Source organism: Rhipicephalus microplus, chromosome 4, assembly GCF_043290135.1.
Source record: "Rhipicephalus microplus isolate Deutch F79 chromosome 4, USDA_Rmic, whole genome shotgun sequence".
Taxonomy (NCBI): Eukaryota; Metazoa; Arthropoda; class Arachnida; order Ixodida; family Ixodidae; genus Rhipicephalus; species Rhipicephalus microplus.
Genome location: NC_134703.1, coordinates 59795702 through 59816707, shown reverse-complemented (window position 1 = coordinate 59816707; position 21006 = coordinate 59795702). Strand labels below are relative to the sequence as shown.

General features: G+C 48.9%; 1 protein-coding gene across 1 annotated transcript in view; it reads left to right on the top strand.

Annotated features, from left to right (window-relative positions):
* The window catches only part of atos (atos homolog atossa), a 111503-nt gene that overhangs the window by 67099 nt on the left and 23398 nt on the right, over positions 1–21006 (top strand). The window contains exon 4 of the mRNA XM_037423000.2: positions 20025–20215. Coding sequence (XP_037278897.2) covers positions 20025–20215 — 191 coding nt within the window. The remainder of the gene's footprint in view (positions 1–20024; positions 20216–21006) is intronic.

Below are 21006 nucleotides of genomic sequence, written 5' to 3'. Positions count from 1 at the left end.
CCCAAGCCTGCATTTGTTGCAAAAGAGTCACGAGGTCGTGCGTTGTGCAGAGGTGCGTTTGTTCGGAGGCGAAGCAGCGCACGGTACATTTGTGTGCGGTTCACTGGCCTCGACTCGACCTTGAACCTGCGGCCAGCTGTGGAGAGAGCCCGTGCCTCCTGCTAGGCCTGGCTTTTGTGTCTGCAGACGAGGGCGGCGGTGGGACTGGTCGGTCACTGGTGGGGGCCGGTGTTCTCGTCGGCGCTGTTGCCAGGGGCCTCACCCTCCGCCTTCGGGGGTCGAACAGTGTGCGCGGCCCGCTCAGCTGTTCTCGACCGTCCGCTCCAGTGTCCTGGCAGCACCGTCTGCGTCGATGATGGTGGGGGTCTTTCCCCCCCTCTCAGTAATGAAGTGCGCGCCGGCTTGGGGTCGGCGAGCTCGTCCCGATGGTCAGCCAGCCCCGTCCCTGCACTCATGATCGTATCCCGTATCATGCGTCGCCTCTTTCTGCGTAGCATCACACTCTCTCGTGGTCGTCCTTCTCTCCCAGTAGCTGTTTAACTCCTCGCCCGCCAGGTAGCGGCTGGCACTGCTGAGTCAGTGGAAATTTTCTAGCTTGTCGGCCGACACGGGGTATGGGCGTTGGCCCCTTTCTATGGAATACACCTTTCTTAGGGCTTCCCTGATGATGATGGCTGGGATCAAAACGATGAGCAATAGATACATGGGGGTCGGCAGAGGGGTGCAAAAGGGGCACTTGCCCCCCCTCAAGACTCGCCAGCCCTTACGCTCACCCAAGCTAGACCAGTGCCCTGCCCCTCCCCCAGCCGTGAAGCAACACTGGTTTTTACTTCCCAAGAAAGAATCCTACTGACGACCATCAATATATGAGCAACGTATTTGGTGTGCAAAATCGGCGATCTCATTTAGCTGCATGAGCGTCTTCAATGCACGCTAACTTTCTGAATTAAGTGGCCGAGAAAGTTCATGTTACGTTCGGAGCCACCCAGTTTCTCGCCTTCAAATTTGTAGCGAGCGACTCGCGCCGAACGTCGTACCGGCATCGGTAATCGAGCAACGCTTGATTGCCTTCGACCTTCTTTAAGTTGTGTAACGTTACCAAGCTGCTCCACTGCAAGAGCGAAAAATCTGCGACGCATCTTTATCAAAAGAATGCTTACTGCCCAAATCTTCTTATTGCTTCTCTCATCGAAGTTCTTCACCATCCACGGCCTTTTTCGCACCATTTTGTGCGTTGATTTGGTGTATTCGTGTCTTCATATTTGTCCATATTTACACACACTGCAACGGCCATGTAGAGGGGTCACGGACTCCATTTTATTTAAGGGGAGACTTGCAAAATATTGCCAGGTAATCAAAAATTAATTCGGTGTACCCCTGCCTGTGGCAAGCCATATGACATGACGGTTCTGGTTCTGGCATGTAAAATTCACACTTCTTGTTCGTTGAGGCGAAATCCTTGGACACCTCATGAAACGCGAAAGCTAACCGTTGGTGTCCCGCGGCGTCGGGGACAACATGAGTGAGACGAAAAATCATCACGTGATGACTTCCCCTATGACGTCGTCATGGCGTCACATTGCGCGACATCTTATGACATCATCGCTCCTTCAGAGCATAGTCTCCTCAAATTAACTAGAGGAGTCCTGGCGCTGCGATCGTTCAGCGACCATGGGAATGATAGGTAGTGCACGGATTTGCTTAGTCATTGTGCTTGCGGGCGGTCATCTCACTTGTGACTTCGATTATTGCAGTGTTTCGGTTTCTTTTTTTAATAAAAAAAAACTAAGTCTTGAACTTCGTGACTTGATTTGAATTGGTGAGCATAAAAGATTAAGGAGCGCAACTGATAAACTGTTGCTGAATGTCGTTTCGTGACAAAGCAGCAAGCCACGCGAAGCCAGTCGGAACGTGAAGTACGGAGACTAGGCAAATTCATGTACTACACATCGTACCCATGCTCGCTGAAGCGCCTTGCGTTGCAGTTCCCATAGACACTACTGCCAGAGTTTCCTCTGGTGTGTTCATAGGAAACTCTGTGGTTCAGGGATGGTCTGATCACGGAGTAAAAACTGGTGGGGTGCCTCGGATCTTGGAGGCAATGCAAAAGCGCGTTGGGTACAAAATGCTTCTGGAGGGTGACGAGGCAGGATCGACTGAGAAAAAAAAGGGGGACGGGTTTGACCTTCGCGTCTTCTAACGTTAACGCATAAGCGACCCTGTGAGTTTTTTTTCTTTTTACTTCATTTGTTGTACAATGGTCTGAGGGAACCGGACGTTTTTCTTCGTGTTGTTTCGACTCTCTCTCTCCGGTACACCTTTTTTCGCCTGGCCTGAAACTTCAGGGTTACGCATGTCGGCGTTTGTGTGCATACAAATCGGTGCACGCGCGTGTACGGAGGCATAAACTTTGTCCCCAGTGGCAGTTGCACAGCGCGATTGCCATATGCCTGCAGCCGGCACGGACTCTCCGCGTGCTGAAAACACTTGTCGCGGGGGATGCGCGTCCCTTCCGCATTGGAGCCCGTCCAGGTAGAGAAGCTCGGCGAGCTGCAAGCATCCAGCGAGGCGTGACTGCAGCAGCGACAACGGAAGCCGCACCTGCGGCGTGGATTCACTCGCCCACCGAGTCCCTGCGCCGGTCGATCTGTTTTTTTTTTTTTTTTTGAGAAAAGGATTAGAACTGTGGACCCGCTAGAGAGGTTTGTTGTGGGCTGTAAAAGGGAAGGGAATCGGAAGAGGCACGAAGAGACGCCTATAAAGCCATGGCCGGATGCTCTTGCGGCTTCGCCGCTCGAGCCTCTTTATTGCAAGAACAGGGCACCGTGCATTCATGTACGCGAATAATTTAATACCGCGTTCCGAGGGCCTTCGCTGGCTACTGCTGCAGGTTGCAACCCCCTATACTCCTCCCATTGAGCTGGAACGTTTCGTTGCCGCAAGGCTGGAATTAATGAGAAGGGCCAGCGTAGGGGCTGGTTGGTTGTGCATGAGAGGAAACCATGGAATGAATTAACATATCTCTCAATTGTTACCGTGGGCTATTTTCGCAGTAGTTGATATAATCCTCTCGCAGAATCTGTCGCCTTTTATACCCGTCATGTCTTCTCTCGTTCGTTTTCTGTAATCTATAGTTTGATATCTCCGGGGATATCACTAAAAATTGTTGCTTATCTACTCTAGTCATCCCTGAAGAGGAAAAAAAATGACCGCTCCTCGACAGAAATTAGCTTAGCGCGTTTTAAGAAATTGCGGCATAGACGACGCACATGCATGCGGTTATCTGAATCAAGCAAAGCTCTGTTCGATCGAATTTCAGCGCAGCGGTCCCTCCTTAAGTTTGGGTTCTCGGAAATGCAAAATTGCTTCGGCATCTGTCTCAGTCTCCGCCATCGGCTTAATTTCTTTCCCCTTAGCCTCCGTCACTGTTGGCCCAGTTCACTCTTGCCGCCGTGCCTGGTTCAGTTAAAGCTTGATTATGTCGGTCGGCCCCGTTCACCATGGTGAGAAACTTAACACCGATCAGCGAGTGATGTCTTATTCCGGGGGAGGTGTGTAATGACGTATAACTTAAAGTTTCGTCGTATGCATGGTACGGTCGGTATATCCTCACGTCGTAGCTTTGTGCTAAGCATGTATCTGGCCGTACATTGCAAATCTCCCAATACTTATATAGCCTCGTATAAAGAGAGAGAATCCAAGCTCATAGCTTCTCTTCCCGGTTCCCACGTTTTCGCGTCGCCTTCGTGGTTTCTCCCAGTTCGTTTTTCTTTTCCTTTGTTCTTCTACACGTCTCTCCCGTTTGTATTTGTTAATTTTTTTCTCCAGCTGCTGTGAGTGGAGGCAGAGCAGCTTCAGGAAGCCGGGGCTGCGGCAGCCCAGGTACGTGAGAGGGAGGCTCACTGAAAGACTGCGGATGGACGGTACGTAGAGGGGAAGACGAACGCCGTAATGAAGTTTGTTGGGCTGGCGCTCGTTCACGGAGCTTTGCGCAGTCAGGCGTTGACTCAGTGCAGTGCGGTGAATTTGGCTTAAAAGCTGCGCAAGAGAGTATAAAGAAGGTGGCGGCTACGGAAAAAGGAAGACAAGCCGTATAACTGGGAAAGATTTTTCGTTCCCTTTCTTTCTCCTAGCTTTCTCTGCACGCCTTCTTTGGCCCTGCCGTCCTCTCCGCTTTTGTTTCTTTTTATACATTTATTTGTTTATTATTCAGCGACGGCCGCAGAACCAGTTTCATGAGGTGGTCGACTTTCGGGAGCTTTTTGTTTGAGGCAGTGCGTAGAAGTCACTGACGAAGTAGGCGTGTGCTTCGCTTCTCTTTGTGACATCTCTCTCTCGAGACGTATGCTTCCCTTTCCATCTTCCTCTTATGCCTGTCCAACTGTAGGGTAGCAAACAGCGCGATTGTGTAATTTCCTGATTAAGCTCCTTACCTTTCGCATATCTTATACATCTCTCGCATTTCCAATTTTTTTATGAGGCGCCTCCCGCCGCGTGCTATCGCTTGTATCGGCGCGATATCGTTATGGCGCGGCCATTCGGCGTTTACTGCTCGCGCCTCCGAGCCTATTCGATCGCAAGCGGGCTTCCTAGGCCGAGACCGACAAAAAAAAAAAAAAAAAAACTCTGAGTGTGGAAATTGAGACGCGAAGAGCGTGCTGTGTCATCAGGAGAAAAAATTTGGGATAGGTGGTGAGGGAAATGACTTTTGGGGCGTCTTGCCTTCTTTTATGGCAATTTACTATTACAATATCAACATTGGCTTTTATGGACTCCTCTTATCTTACAGCCCTCACCCCTTCTTCGTGTTTTTGAAGCTTTGATGCACCGCAACCTGCGTTCGGATTGGTACACAGCAAGACTCTTGGATGACGCCAAGCACCGTTACCTTATAAGGCTTGCTATGTGTCAGACTAACTCACGCACGCGCACACACACGAGTACGAAAGCGTATCAATCGCCCTGTTAGACGAGCATTAAATGCATGGCTCATTGTTTCATTGCTCGTACGAAGAACGTTATAAACGGGCCACTCAAAAAGATGACAGAGTGATCTGCACTGTCACAACGGCAGTACGAGCAGTTTGCCGGGTATGCTCCGAGGCAACTATATCTCGTGGCTGTTTCGGGTGCTCGCTTGCGATCGTCCTAGCCGTACTGAATAGAAGAAAACGTCCGCTTTACGAAATCAAGCGAGTACATGACGAATGAGGCTTCCTTATCATCAACGAAACCTGTATACCAGTGTGATGGATCATAAAGCTGAAACGTTAGCCAAGTTTTACTGATGAGGTAACGCGCGGATGACGTTTACGTTCTGGACATGCAACACTCACTTAACTGCAGATCCACGGCCGCTGAATGGAAATGCATGGCAGCGGACGTGACTGGTCAGCTATAACAGATGAAAGTTAGACGTCATCTAAACCAACTAAATGTCGCTTAGTGCTATAACGCTATAGTTGTTCTTGTATGTGAATTTAGCAGCGCTGCCAGAATGTGCTCTGATACGACTATACTACGTGAGTACGTGTACCTTTGAACATCGGTCCGTTTGCATGGCTGTCACCGCACATATAGCACCGCCTTGAAACTTCATATATATGTATGCATGCCGCCCTAACTGTGTTGCGAGCCGTCGCCCAGCTGCGCAGTGTTTCGAGATGCATTATAAACGCCTCCCCGTCAGAGGACTCGCCCTCCCGTGTGTTGTACGTTTAAAGCCGCGGGGGCTTCGTTTCTGCCAGCGGGTTTGTTGCCTGTACCGTTATAGCTTTTCCTTTCCCGCCTGCGTTATTTTCCTCTTAATTTTGTTTGTGTATTCTTTTCTTTCCCCTCCTGGGAGCGCGCCTCGTTTGTTTCACTGGGTTTATCGCTGTCCGACTCAAGGATTTTGCCCTCTTCCTGCTATACTCGGTTTGTGAGGCGCTCTATTTGGCCCATTATTACGTGTCCGCCGCCAAGATAGAGGAAAGAGAGGGAGATTTCGGAAGGAGGGGGATAAGGGGGGTGCACAGTCTGCCGCTTCCGAGCCCCGCACCGGTGCTATACTTCGCTCTGCTCTTTCGTGTACGCATATGTGCGCATTGCGTCGTGACCCCGTATCACAACCACAGGCTTTCTCTCTCTTCTCCCCTTGTGTCTTTCTGGTGCATGCTCGAAGTAAATACTTCGCGGCGAATAAATAAATGGGTCGCGCTGCTGGGTCGACACTGGCTGATCCGGGTCGTTGTTGCCTCGGTGCTGCTGCCGACGACGAACGAGCGAAGTACATGCTCTTAAGTGTTGAAAGCGTGACGGTGCGCGGGCATTTCGCCACTTTTGGGGCGATTTGCTTGCACTCGTTCTGAAAACTTGCGGCGGCCGCTGTGCTGCGGGCTTACGCACCCGCGATGCAAGCTTTGCATTGTTGTGGTTATTCTTTTCTACGACTGTTGCAACTTTCATATGCAGTTCAGGTATATTTAGTAACGGAAAGCGAAGGCTTGGGGTGAAAATTGCGGCAAATCTCAGTCGGCAGTGTTTGGCCTGTGGGAGCGTTACTAATTACGACTTTAAAATTAATGCATTAAGTATTGCATGCAGCGCGCAAGTAGCCAAGCATCTATCCTTGTATTGAACAGCTCGTATGTATGGAGAGATTAGGCCCATATACACAAACTAACCTTATCCTTACCTTATGCTTTCTTTAAATTTTTGTGCGCTCTGTGCGCCTTATAAAGGCACAAGAAAAGTAACAGGGTAAACGATTACTGTAAGATTGGTTTGTGAATACTGATCTACCTTGTTTATCAAGCGTGCTAAAGGCACAAATCAAAATAGGTAAACCGGAGATAAACATGCGATTTGTTCTTTAATACGTGCCCGAATGAAATGAAGTTTAGGGGTGTTTTGGTTTGGACAATTTTTGTGCGCCGTCTGCGAAGTTTACCAGCCCGAAAGACACGGACCGAAAAAACGCGTTCTGTTGTGTACCGAGTCATTCATGCGGTTCAGCTTCGCAAGTGAAATGAGATTTCTGCGAGAACGAGTTGGACGTTATAAGGCCCGAATTTCGTGCTTCCTCTTCTCGGCGCGCCCTCCGCCTCTGTCCCTTTGATCCCTCCTCCATCGCAACACTAAGCGCAACAGCATGGACAATCGTATAGCGCTCGACGTGGCAATGGCAGCGTTAATGACCATGTCAAGCAGCTACATCGGCAACTGCGATGCAATCGCGGACCACGTATACCCTAATCGCTCAGAACGAGAGGAAGCGTATTCATCGCCCGCTCCTTTCTGACCGTCGCGATGCTGGACGACGTACGTAAACAAGCTCGCAAAAGCGAACATGCGTGCACGCTGCCTCACTTTCCTCCAGATCTGCTGGATGAGCCCTGATAGGGCGACTGACGAAGCACGTTCAACCTAAACGCGAGAAAAAACAGGTCTCCTCGGCCCTGATGCACGTTTATTCGGTCGGCATCCTGCCGAAAGAGTCGGGCGGAGCGTTTTGGGCGCCTGCCAGAGTGAGAACAGCCCGTTCTCGCTCGGCGAGCGACGTTAAAATACTAAATGTGGCGCCCCCATCTCCTTGCCGTGCCGTGCGCGGCGTTCAAAAGTGCGCGGCCGATATGTATATGCACGATGGCTCGTGTGCGCACATGCAGGAGAGAAGGGCTGCAGCCTCTTCTCAGATCGATGATTCTCGGGAGGTTTGTGCGAGCGCGTCCTTAATTTAGCACCACACGATTTCCTTCCTTGTTTCGTCGTGACGTGCGGGCAAATCCGCGCGAGATTCATTTTCTTTCGCCTTGGGTGCTTGTGCTGTGTGTACTACGCTGCGGCAACGACGACGGTGAGGCTGTTGTGTGTTTCGGGATCGGTTTGGAGCTTCTGCGCACTTTGCCATGCGTCTGTCGGCGATGGAGGCGGGGTTCTTTTTTCGCGGCTCGGGCGTTTATGGCCCCCCCGCCGGTGGCGAGAAAACGGGCATCGCCAAAAAGGGGATCAATTTATGTTTCTCTTAGCGGGGCGGTGCTCGCTTCTTTGGGACACCGCGCACGGACCGCTTCAGGGGGTGTAAAACCCCCTGGAAATAACGTCGCGCTCCAGCAGCTCTCTCTCTCTCTCTTTATTATATATATATATTTCCTTTCCCCTCCCCTTAGCAGCAGCAAATACGGTGCTGAAAACAGGCACGCACCGCATGGAGCGTCAACGTACTGCCGCCTGTGGTGTGTGTGTGTGCTCTCGTGGGGACAGGGGAGCCATAGAACGAGGAAGTGTTTGGAGCGCGGCTGTCACGGATGTCAGCTGATGGCGTAACACCATTTCTCTCTCTCTCTCTCTCTCTCTCTCTCTCTCTCTCTCTCTCTCTCTGTGTGTGTGTGCTGGAGGTGTGCCGTGTTTCGCGTTATCTCCGTTGGGAAAGCAGTGTTTCCTCTATGCCGTAAACCCGTACGCTGTGCATTCGGGATGGAGGAAAGCTGAAAGAGAGAGAGAGAGGGAGGAAAGGAGAGAGAGGGCAGGTATAAATGTGACCCTTATTGATGAGGAAGCGTACGCGATGTTGATCCTCATTTCAGTTTCATTTTTTTTCTTTGGGGGGGGGGGGGGGGGGTCATACGAAACCGCCACTAGTCGCATTCTCGATTACGTAACTGTCACCGCTTCACTTAATTGGAGTGATATTGGAACTGCGCTTAACTTGGTGATGCTGTTGGTCGCTCACTTTGTGTCGGAATCTTTTATGTAAGCGTTCGCAGCGTAACAGTGGGACGTTTTAGATCGTTAAGCTACGGACCGCAGTACTGTATACATTCAGCCAAGCAAGATATGTCCTCATGCCATAGCGCTGATTGTGTTCCTCGTCTTTCTCGTGGTTCATGATTAACTGGTTTGAAGGATATAACAAAGGATAACGTGTGTAGACGGAGAGTGGCGTAGCCGAGTCTTCAGTTCTTGAATGGAAACAAGCTAGAAGGTTGCCTGCTAGTCACAAACTCTTGAGTGATTAGCAAAGTTGTTTGGGAGTCATCAGAGCTACCGTGCAGTTCAGCTGTTGACCGCAAAACCCCTATGGGCTGCAGATAAATGTATCTATTCGGACATTTTTGGGACAAAAAAAAAATGTTCTGCGTACTTCCGCGAGCACTGGAAATGCGTCGCAAGCGCCCTCGATAGTGTAAAGAAATATTCGTGGGCGCATAATATGTCGACAAAACGCGCATTCAGGAAAGTATATGCCAGAAAAGCTACAACAAAACAAGCGTGACGGATTTGAATGTATCGTTTTGTATGACTATCCGGTACATATCAGTAAACAGTGCGCTAGTAATTCTTTCCGGAACTGATTGATTGATATGTGGGGTTTAACGTCCCAAAACCACGATACGATTATGAGAGACGTCGTAGTGGAGGGCTTTGGACATTTCGACCACCTGGAGTTCTTTAACGTACACTCGCATCTGAGCAAACGGGCCTACAACATTTCCGCCTCCATCCGAAATGCGGCCGCTGCAGCCGGGATTTGACCCCGCGACCTGCGGGTCAGGCGCCGAGTACCTTAGCCACTAGACCACCGCGGCGGGGTAATTTCTTTCCGGAACTGCGCCATATTCTGCACATAATGCCACACCCTCTACGGTGCATCCAGCGCTAATAACGCAAACAGGCGCAGAATTCCTTTCTTTCTTTTGGACGCGGCCCATGTATAGTTGTATAGTCTCGACTATATTTACATTGGATTTGAAAGCCAGTGTTGTCAATGCCGTTCCTCTGGTTGCTTATCAAGAACCCCTTTTGCTGATGTATACTGAGAGGACGATGACGCCGATCGAAATGCCTTAGTGCGCGCACCTAGAGCGAATAAGCGAGACAGCTGCACACGATGATTCTGACCGTTGTCTCATACTGACGCCGTTTTCTGCCGTATATATAGCGCGCTTCGGTTTCAGCTGCGTGTATATATATGCGGGCACAGCGCGTGCGTCGCAATTTAGTCACGCAAATGTCGCGTCAGTGTTCTAGGGGATCGCTTTCAACAAACAATGCTTGCTTTTTGTCTCCGACATATCCGGCCGTTTTTTTTTTTCGTCCTCACTTCCTTTTAGAAGCTATAGATACACCGAAATAGAGCCGCTGGCGATGAGTGTCGATTGTTCTTTAACCCCCTCCTCTCCCAATAACACGCATATTTCTGCATGCCTACGCTGGTGTTGATGACGAGGGGAATTCGGATGCTAATGCATCAGACGTCGGCACCCTCGAATTTTTTTTATTTAAACATACATAATAATAACACCCGTGTATAAGATTTAGGTGCATGCGTCGAAAAACCCCAGGTGGTCTAAATTCATTCGTAGTCTCCCACTACTTCGGTGTACCTTGTAATCGCATCGTAGTTTTTGGTATTAAAACTCCAGCAAATATTATTACAAAGAACACCAAGTTGTGGCAAATTTATCGTGGTTAACTGCTTCACCGCATAGTTGGCTTCATGTTGTTGATCGTTTTATATCTTTCAAAACGGGCTCGCTATCCGCATCTTCCGTCTTTATTCGTTAGTGTTAGCGTACGTAACACCTTTTTTTTTTCGTTTTGTAAATACTACGTGACTTCTGTGATGATGATGATGATGATGGTGATGATGATGATGATTGTTTTTCTGCCTTTTGCGATGTGAGGTCAAACCGGAAATCCGGATATTGCAAATATAGGCAACTCATTCGAAATGGTGTTGCCGGTTTCTTAGCTGCTCGCGTTCATCTATTGTGCATTGTCTCTGTGGAAATCGCGAGCTCAAGCTCTCGTTTGCACATCTGTATTCGTGCCCTTTTGTCAATTTCTTAGGCTCTCTAGCTGGCAGGTCGGCAGGCTCGCTGGAAATGCACGCCGTGCGTGCTTGAGAGTGACAGCTACTGCCTGTGCGACGCGGCACGTTGCCCTTCGCAGCTGTACTCGTGTAACCTATATGCACATTACTGGGACAGGAATACCAACCTAGCGGAGAAAGAATCAAAAGAAGGAAGGGGGTGGCTATAGAACCTCTGTGGGTATTCATATATCGTGCGCTTTGAGATAGAATTCGCTTTACAAGCTGTATGCTAATTTCAAGCTTACGTTTGCGGCAACGCTTTTCCATAACGCTTTTTTTTTGTCCTCAGACATATAGCTGCCTTCTCGTAGAGAACAGTAACCTTGATGCGTTAGGGTTCTTAATTTCCGTCCCTCACCTGAGAACACTTGCTGCATGCATTTGGTGTAACTAAATAGGCTTCACTGTCAAAAATCCCTTGCGTTTTCTTCAATTCCACGGCGTGTCGGCGTAATGCACGAGGAACTCGGCTCCTCTAATTCCGCGTTTAAGGAAGTTCGTGCCGAAGCAGCGGCTTTGATTGATTGATATGTGGGGTTTAACGTCCCAAAACTACCATATGATTATTAGAGGCGCCGTAGTGGAGGGCTCCGGAAATTTCGACCACCTGGGGTTCTTTAAGTGCACCCAAATCTGAGTACACGGGCCTACAACATTTCCGCCTTCATGCAGCCGCCGCAGCTGGGATTCGAACCCGCGACCTGCGGGTCAGCAGCCGAGTACCTTAGCCACTAGACCACCGCGGCGGGGCAAAAAAGCAGCGGCTTTAATTTAATAATAAACGAACTTCGCGTTCTTATACATTCAGTTACCGTTGTCTCTGTAGTCACGGTTGACACGCTCCTTTTCCTTTCTCAACAAGGTACTTTTGATTGAGCAAACCTGCTTGTTCACCGAGTTAAGCAATACCTTGTCATCTTCAGCTATCCTCCTGGGGCACGGTGTGGCCTGGGGAATTAGGTTTTGTTCATTATCTAAAAGTGCCGTATTTTCTCGCATATGGCCCGCCCCTGCCTATAACACGCACTCCTAGCTTTAACTATACTGAAAAACAAAGAAAAAACGCTTATTACCGCTGCATATAAGCCGCACCCCTACATTTTTAGCACATTTATAAAATTTTTTCGTGTCGGTTTTATGCTAGAAAACACAGTGTGCACTTTTATTATTCACGGGCGCGGGCCGATTTTCAGTTGATCGAGCTGTTTGCGCACATCCGCAGCGATTCGAGTCGTTACGCACGTGCCATTTGCCTCGTACTAATCGAATTGAAGCTCACCGACAACCCCCTCCCCTGCGCGTGCCTTTTTTTCCTACCTCTTTCTTTTCCCCTCTCATTCAATTCTCCGTAGCACTCTATGTCATATGTGTATTGGGGCGAAATCATTTGATGCCTCCTCAGACGCGAAAATTGACAGTCGGCGTCCAACAGCGTCAACGCTAGTGATGCCAAGAACGTCATCGCGTGAGCACGTCACCATGCAGCGTCATCGTGACGTCAGAGATCGTCGAAAGATGTCACGTCATCACGACTTCGCTATTGCGTCGCATTATCACGCCATCATAGGGCATCGTTGCTTTGTCAGCGGTGGGCCGATCACGGCGGCAGCACAAGTGGCATGCGGAAAGCTCGTTATGTCTTCAATCCCTGAGGCTTTGTAAAACCACGTTAGGTGCAAAAGGTTTCGCTGGGGGAGGAGGGGGGGGGGACGTGGGAGGATAAGTACATCTACAGTTACTGTATATACTCCCGTATATGTATATGCTCCCTCGATGCTCTAGATAGATGTGGTCTTTCGGTATACTTGAAGTTACTAAGAGTTACCGTATATACAGTAACTCTGCTAAGTTCATCGAATGAGAAGAAAATGAAGATGATTGCTCTCGCCTTCGACACGTCTTGGGCGAATGCGCAAGGCACCCTGTGAGTTTTGAATCTTGATGGAGTTCTATCGCTGAACCCGATTTAGTAATAGCGCGTCAGTGTCGATGGTCTAAAAGGGCGCTGGGAGTGGGGAGGTGTGTGCTTGCAAAACGGGGGTCGCCCGCTTGAAGTATTCGGCGTTCAAGGTGGGGGCCTTAACGTGCGTCACTGCTTGCGTCGACTTCACGGGGCGCTGGGCCGAGTTCGAGAGCCAGCTGTCGTTGCGGCGACCGCCCGCCCATCCCCTCCCCACCTACCGAAATAAGTGCGGCGTGAGGCCCGCCACTACTGCAGCAGCATCCTGTCGGGGGATGAGGGGTACAGGCATATGCGAATAACGGGGAGGGCACATTTTGTGTGCTCTGCGGTGGCACGGCGTGCCCTTCAGGCTCTTTTCTGCCTGCGCGTTATGTAAGCTGCTAACTCGAGACTTGACAACGACCTTTGCCTGAAGATCCCGGAGTGTGCCGTATGTCTTTTTGGGATCGCCTAGAAAAACTTCGGCGTGGGATGTTATATTGACGGCTGTTCTTTGACTGTTAGCTTGTTGAAACTGTAGAAGGAGTTAATGCAGGGACGCGAGTGGTCGCCTGCAGCGCGGAGAAAGTATTTTCGCCGTTTGCCAGCAGTCCTTTCTGCTGCACGAAGTTGAATTAAGAACGCTGAAGTTACCCCGTCTCCATGGTCACAGAGTGCTCCTTGTTATACGTGCATACGGGAAAGTGTGAGGAGAGCTTTCGACAAATCGTTTCGCAACAATATGTACCCTGTGCCACTGGCGACTCTGCAAGGGATTTGAAGAGAGGATATTTGATCTCGCGTGCGAAGGGCTAGGCGTATAACGTGGAATATCTTTTTACATTTGGGTGTATCGTTCTTTGCTGAGGCCATACTGTCTTCCACGGCCCGTAAGCTTATGAGCAGGGCTGATGCATGGACGCTGTGAATAGTTGCACAGCAGGGGATGTGATGCCTGCTGTATGATTGCACCAAGTAGTTGCGAGGACAGTAGCCTCATTTCGCCATAGTTTCGCGCTAACTTCGTTGGTGTGGCCCATTTCTACGCGGACCATGTCCTCCTTCCGCACTATCTAAACTGAAGCCTGCCGCGTCGTGCGCCAATCGGTCGAAGACAGGCCGACCCCCTGTAAAATGGACAGCGATACCGGTCTATAACGTGCATCGTTCTAGACTGGCCGGCTTTAGCCGGGAGACTCGTGATTTGTATCCTACTGGTCATCTTCGAGGGGCGGCTCTCGGCTGAGGCGGCTGTCGCAGAGCGCCGGCGGTCGGCTACAGGTCTGCCTCTGCACGACAGGGCGTCCCCGGCCCAGTGGCGAGGACGCCCAATCGGTGCCAAGGCTCGGCGGCCTTCCTCGTCACCGGCAGACACGGCGAAGGGCGCCGGTCATTGTGCACGCGCCCTCCCTCGCCTTCCTGCCGCCTTACCTGGGCGCTTCCCTCACTGTGGCCGTGTCGTAAGAGGTCAGCCCTCGGCGCTCGCTGCTGACGTTGCAGCGTGCTTCGCGGGCGCTCTCTCCCTCTCTCCCTGTGGCAGCAGCGTCCCAGTGACCCACTTGCAAACGCGGCGTGCGCTAACGCCGCGCGCTACCCGGTCGGCTCCTCCTCATCGAGCCCCTTCTTTCAGTCTTCTCCCCTCTTACATTTCTCGCTCGTTTTGATGCCGCTGTCGCCTTCCAACGACTTTCACCGCCGGCCTTCTCTCGTTTCCTGGGGCCACGTCGTCCCCCTTCCTGGACCGGCCCTGCTCGTCCCGTTACATCGCCGTGCGCTTCGCTCTTATTACGCGGCTCTGGGAGACCTCGGCCTGTGGCTGTCGTCATGGTCAGAGAGGAGAGGTCTCACGAAATAAGGAAGTGTCTAACTTGCCTCGTTTTCGTTTATTTCGTTGTTTTACTTCTCTTTTGCTGACGGCGTGTGTCAGTTCGCGCACCGGTTGCGTAGTTTAGGGTCGGGAGCAACAAAAAAGCTGCTCTTACGACCACAGCGTCCACAAGAATCGACGGCAATAAACTCGCAGTGTCGAGTGCTGCATATATGCAGCCGCTTGTCCCACAACTCCCTATTAACCTGGGTATACGCCAGGAAATTGTATATAGTTTCTGTGGGGTGCTATCTACTCCGTTCTGTAACGCAGGCTACCTTTATGTCCATGATGATGATGTGAGACCATTTAGTTTCTCCGAAAGGAAGTATCTTCGCTATTTTGCGTTACTGGCATTTCGATACGCCACGATCGCCTCTTTGTTTCATTGGCCTTCTTGGTATTGAACAGTTGCCGTCTTACGGCCCCCGGAACAGAGCTGGGAAAGCGTCGTTGCACGTCGCTGCGTCAGTGCAAGCGGAGCAGCTGGACTCCGCGCGATTGCTCCCTGCCTGGCCTACGCGCTGGCCCTGACCCAGCCAACGCCTGGCAACAGCCCGCAAGCGCGGCCCGCGTTCGCTGTCGTGTACACGGAGGCGGGGAAGTCTACCTGCAGCGGCCGAGCGATCCAGGAATCGCCCCCCTTGGTGGCGCTACGTTTTGGCAGCGGGTAAAAGTGAAGCGTACGTGACTCGATGGCATACACGTATGCAAAGGGTGGGGGGATGTGTTTTCCCCCTTATCCGCCCCCCCCCCCCCCCCACACACACAGTGCGGGGTTGCCAGAGCGCGAAGCGGAGCGCTGCACCGTCAGCTTGGCTCGTGCCAGCTCCTCTGTGCCAGAGATCCACCCCCCTGGCCCATTGGATTTCTAGGTCGTGGAACCCTTTCCGGAGATAGCAGGGGAGGAGAGAGGGTGGGGGGGGGGTTGCTTGCTGTCTGCGCGATCCGTCGTTGTCCCTCCCACTTCCTGTCCACTCTGGCTTTTTGAGAATGAGCGCGAAGTAAAGAAGAATGGCAATTTGGACTAGTTGGTTTGAATTCATGGTAATAATGGCTGCAGCGCGAGCACGAATGTGCTAGAAGAAACAGACGAAAGTCGAGGCACGGAAGGCGAAGAGGACAGCGCGAGCGAAGTAGTTTCTTTCTTGCTATCGCTCTCTTGCTTCTCGATTTTTCTTGAAGCTATATGGCGGTGCCCGTCGCAGAGTTTCAAGTGCGGGACCGACCAAGTCCGACCGATCTAGTCCGGGACCGAATCAATGCCGTGTCGGCCTCACAAGTGCGTATTGTGTTGGTGCAAATAGTAGAGTCCAGTGAAACAAACAGTAAATAAAAAGTGACTGAACAAGCTGACCGACACTGCACGAAGCAAAAGTGGGCGTCGCGTGACCGAAGTCCTGCAAAGGACTTCGTTGCAACCCTTGAGGTGCTTCAGTGCACTGAGTGTGTCTTTTAAAAAAGTGCGCTGTCGTTGCGAAGTTTGCTAAATGGCACACTCGCAAAAGACTACGAGGGACGTGGTCTACAAAACACATGATCTGCAGCAGTGTTGCAGCGGTTGTATCGCAAATTGCCGCTCGCTAAGCGACTTCTAAACTATAGGCACGAAGTCCACCTGACCACAGCTTAACGCGTTCTGGTGGTAAGACCTACTAGCGACAGAATGTTTAGCGCCGTAATCATGAACATGGGAGCTCCCCCGCGATGGCAATAGGCTGGCGAAGGCGGGAGGACACGCAGGGCCGTGCTGCTCAGCCTGCACTGTAGGCAGGCCACATCGCGGAAGCGGAACGAGCTCTCTCTCTCTCTGCACGTGGCACGCGCTATTGGCAGCACGGCTAATTATAACGCCCGGCCGCACCGCACACCACAGCGCATCCCGTCCTTCGTGGTGGTGGCGTGCCTCGTGCGTGCTTCCTGGCCCTGGGTGGTTGGCCTACGCTGTACGCGGACAGCGTCATATGGTTTTCGGATAAAATGCATCGTTTGAAGTTCGCACATTGGACTATTTCAACCAGAGACAAAAGCAGATATCTTTTTTGGGGGAGGGGGAGGGTTGATGTAATAAGTGAGATTTTTGTTTAGTAACTGTTCTTGTCAGCCCCCCTCCCCCCGTGCCAGCATTATTTAAGTGGGCTGAGGGTGGGGGGGGGGGGCACTTTTTCAAAAGCTTCAAGAACACTACTTGGTTTCGATAACTCACCTCCTTTCATCCGGATTTCGCCTTCCCACTGGCTACTGTCTTGGTTTTTGTACAAAGATGTGTAGAGCCCTGTAAAGACTGATGCGGTCAAAATGCAGGCGTAGTCTCCGCATACATTTTGGGGCATTTCTCGTAATAAATATTGTTCTTCGAATGAAGAACCTTATAAATTTATTTAATTCAATTACTGATGCACAGCAGGCAATGTCAAAATGGTGGAAATTCCAAGGATTGGAGCGACTCAAAAGGAAAAAAAAAAGGAATTGACTGTGTACTGCTGTCTTTCTCAGTGGCAAAAATTCTAAGGTCAGGATTTATTGGGTGCACAAACATCAACATAATTTAATGGTTGTCTGCAAATCGGCTCATAATTCAGGCATCTGCAGCATCTTAATGCAGTCTGTCTTTGTGAACATATGCTACTTCTTGGTTGCCTAAAGTTACATTTATTTGACAGCAGGAATGCTAACCCAATAACCCTGTGAGGGTCAAATTTTTTTGCAAAATGCAGTCTGACAATGTCTTTTTTTTTGGGTGTGTGTGTGACCGTAAAGTGACAAAAAAACAAGGTTGTTACATACACGCAGTTTATTTCTAGTACGTAGCATCAAGCGAAAATCCTTAAAAACACTTATATAGATTTTATAAATAAAAATTATGTATTGTATAAAAATAGTTTACAGACATACAAAAGCACTTTTCCAGTAAGAAATGCTTTTGCTGCAAAACTAAACACTGGGGGATTGTTGCCCAGTGATGTTCCATACTATGCTGATGAATTCCCATTCAGAGACATGAAAGTTCCCTATTTCGAGGATTTTTCTACACAAACCTTGAAGAGATTCCCAGCGAAATTTCCTGCACAAAAGTACTAATTTCCACCTTCATCCATGCACACACGTACTATAATTACACGTGTCTCATGTACTAGCGACTCCTGAAATAATGACTAACCCTTCCACTACCGCACAACAAAAGCATGACTTTAATAATTCACATACTTTAGTACACTGCACATTGTGGGCTTCAAGGCTAACACCACCCGTGAACTAAAAAATCACTCCGCGTAAATAGAAACAAATCTCAAAAGCTATGCTTGCGTGGTGCATGCATCGGAACCGATTAGAGCAGATGAAGGCCCACTGCGACCGCTAATTATCGGTCGTCATATGAGAATTTAACTATTCCTGAAATCCTGCAGTACTATGAAGATTCCCTTTTTCCTTTTGGCTCAAATGACAGGCGAAAATTCCTCGAAAAAGGAAAAATTCCCTGCACGGAAAATTACTGTAGTCGCCTTTAATATGGTTGCTACCTTTGATGCGGTTCAGATAATCGCGTCGTGCACGCTTTTGAGGTGTCGCTCCTTCATCATCATCATTTGAGTTTAAACTCGTAAGTAGTTGTCTAACGAACTGAACTCTAATGAACGAAATTTTCATTCGGCACTTTGAGAATAGTCCACATCGGAAGAAGTGCCGCTCGACCCAAAGCAACTGGCGTGCACTTCCGTAGCGTAGGTGCACTGCGTGAGTGAGGACACGTAAGAAAACAGTGTAAATTGTGCACCCGTCAGGAAAGCAAAACGAGTAAAGGAAGCTATAATACTATTTTGTCTTATCACCAACGAGACAGAGTTGGCTTCTCTGAGTTCCCGGAAGAGCAAATGTAACCGTGGCAGCGTTGTTTGTGCAATTTAGCACCGCACGGAAACAGATGTAAGTGCACCCAGGGAGCATTAAACGAAAGAGTCACGAGATTTGAAGCTAGTCAGCCATTAGCTTTGCGAGTGGGAGACGCGGTAACCACCAGAAGGACGAAACCGAAACCAGCCGCACCGCGTGCGCGCGTTCGGATGCGCAACCGAAGAGCTGTGTTGGGGAAAAAGAAAAAAAGAACTTCACAAAGCAAAAAAAATGACAGAAAAAGGTGCTCTTTTTAAACATGCAGTAAATGTTCATATACCCTTTGGTCCATGTTAGGTGGTGCCTTACATGTACTGCAATAACCAAGTGTACCGTGGCTTTACCTCAAAAGTACTTCTTTTCTTGCTTCTGCCAATAAACTCACTGTTAATGATGGGATCTTTCAAAGGTTTTTCTTGGGCTGTGATTAGCATGTCAGCTTCTATGCATTAATTTTTATTGAAAGTTAACAAAATATGAACACACACAGGCAGATGTGGAAATAGAAGTTCTAGCAGAGGAAATAATTTCAAAAGATTTGCTCACATGAAAGCAACCTACTGATCAGAATAATATGCGAGAGGATGAATACTCTTACCTCTGCTGAAACCATTGGTAAGCAATTCACCACACTGTTGCTGAACCAGCAATTAAGCTTTCTTTTTCTTCTTCCATGACGCGATGTGGCTTTGTTGGGGACAGAGTTATCAAGGTACAGTTGACTCTTGTTAATTCAAATTCAAAGGGACCTCTGAACTTTGTTTGAATTATCAAGAAGTTTGAATTATTAGAAGTTCTTGGATAGATGACTCTGGGTGAATTGACGTCACACATTATGATTCGGCATTGATATTATCACATTTGAAATTTTTTTAGGTGTTTTGAAACCCTAACTGCACGCAATAAACAGAAAGCAGAGGAGGAAGGTCCACAAGTTTATTGGCCATTTACTGCTGATCAGACCTGTTAAAGAAGTCGTGAATTGCCAACTGCTTCTATACTATAGGTATGTGCCTATAGGTATCTGCTACCTTCAGCACAAAGCGTGTGCTTTGTTTCAAACATTTGTTTACTAGCAAAGCCTTTTTACTTGAACGCCTGAGGTGCTGGGTAATTTTTAGACTGTTAGGATTACATAAGAATACAAATTTTTAAATAGTAGAGGGAAGGCAGCAGATATTTTCTTGTATAGAACTGCAAGTATTAACATTGAATTAAGAGGCCTTTAAACACATTTAAAGAATACAGGGGCAGTCAATAAATTGAATTTTGTTTGAGTTAACGGAAAGTATGAATTGCCAGAGTTTGAATTATCGCGACTCTACTACTTTTAAACAATGTCGAGTCACGTCATTGAAACTCTTGCAGAAGCTTTGCAACAGTCTTTGCAGACACAACGCTTGTGCCAAGAGCATCAAAAGAGTGCTGCTGCAATCAGTGATATATCTACTCCTTCTGTACTGCAGATGTGCGCCCAGTACCGAAGGAAGTGGTGATCGATCCATACGACTTCTTCACCGATGTGGGAAGCCTGGTGCTAGAAGGTCGGATTCGATGCCCCTCTTCTAGGAAGGGCGTGACAGAGGGCCCTCACTGTCCACAACCTGTTATATCGAGACAACCACGTCATGATTGCAACAAAGAGCCACTTGTTGAGGTACCACATGCTCTCTCATATTCACTGTCATACTGTTTAGAACATAAACCTCAGATAGCAAACTAGGCAGGTTATTTTGCTTTTTACACCCAATTATGTTTTCAGGCACGTATGCAGTTTCAGGGCGAATGTGTATTTTTGCCTTTCATGTATGCCATGCTCATTGGAAATACTTTAGGAATATAAGGTACTCTCTGCCCATTTTCACATCATATTTAAATGATAGCATACATGGATATGTAACTTTAGTGTGATAATATCTGTCATTGCACTGAGACTCTGGTAACACTGTCCTCAGTCACTTGTTTGAAGCCATATTCAGCATTGCTTAATGAACTCCCTTCACTACTGCTCGAGTACCTTTGAAAACATTTGAGGCAACACAAGTTATGTTCAGCGTCATTTGTAGCGTGCAAATTTGCATCTTGCTACCACATATTAATGGCATGCCATCACTGGAAATGTCAAGGAAATAGAACATTACCAGATTAAAATCAGCGCTTCGTTAAAAAATACTACATGTTTGATTTCTGAGCATGATTTTTATGATGCTTTAGGAGAGAACATGGAGGGATGTTTCATGGATGAAAAATTAGTACTTTTGTGAAAGTGTGATCTCTAGTATAGTTGGCCATAAAGACCAGATTCACAGCTGAAAGATGGCTGGCATCGAGGTAAAGAGTTATAGAGTAAGGTTATTGTGCAGATAGGTACTTATGTCGGGTGTGCCCTGTGTAGGGGATAACAAAAGCTGTAAGTTGGAGAAGGGAGGAAAGCATAGTATTTTTGCC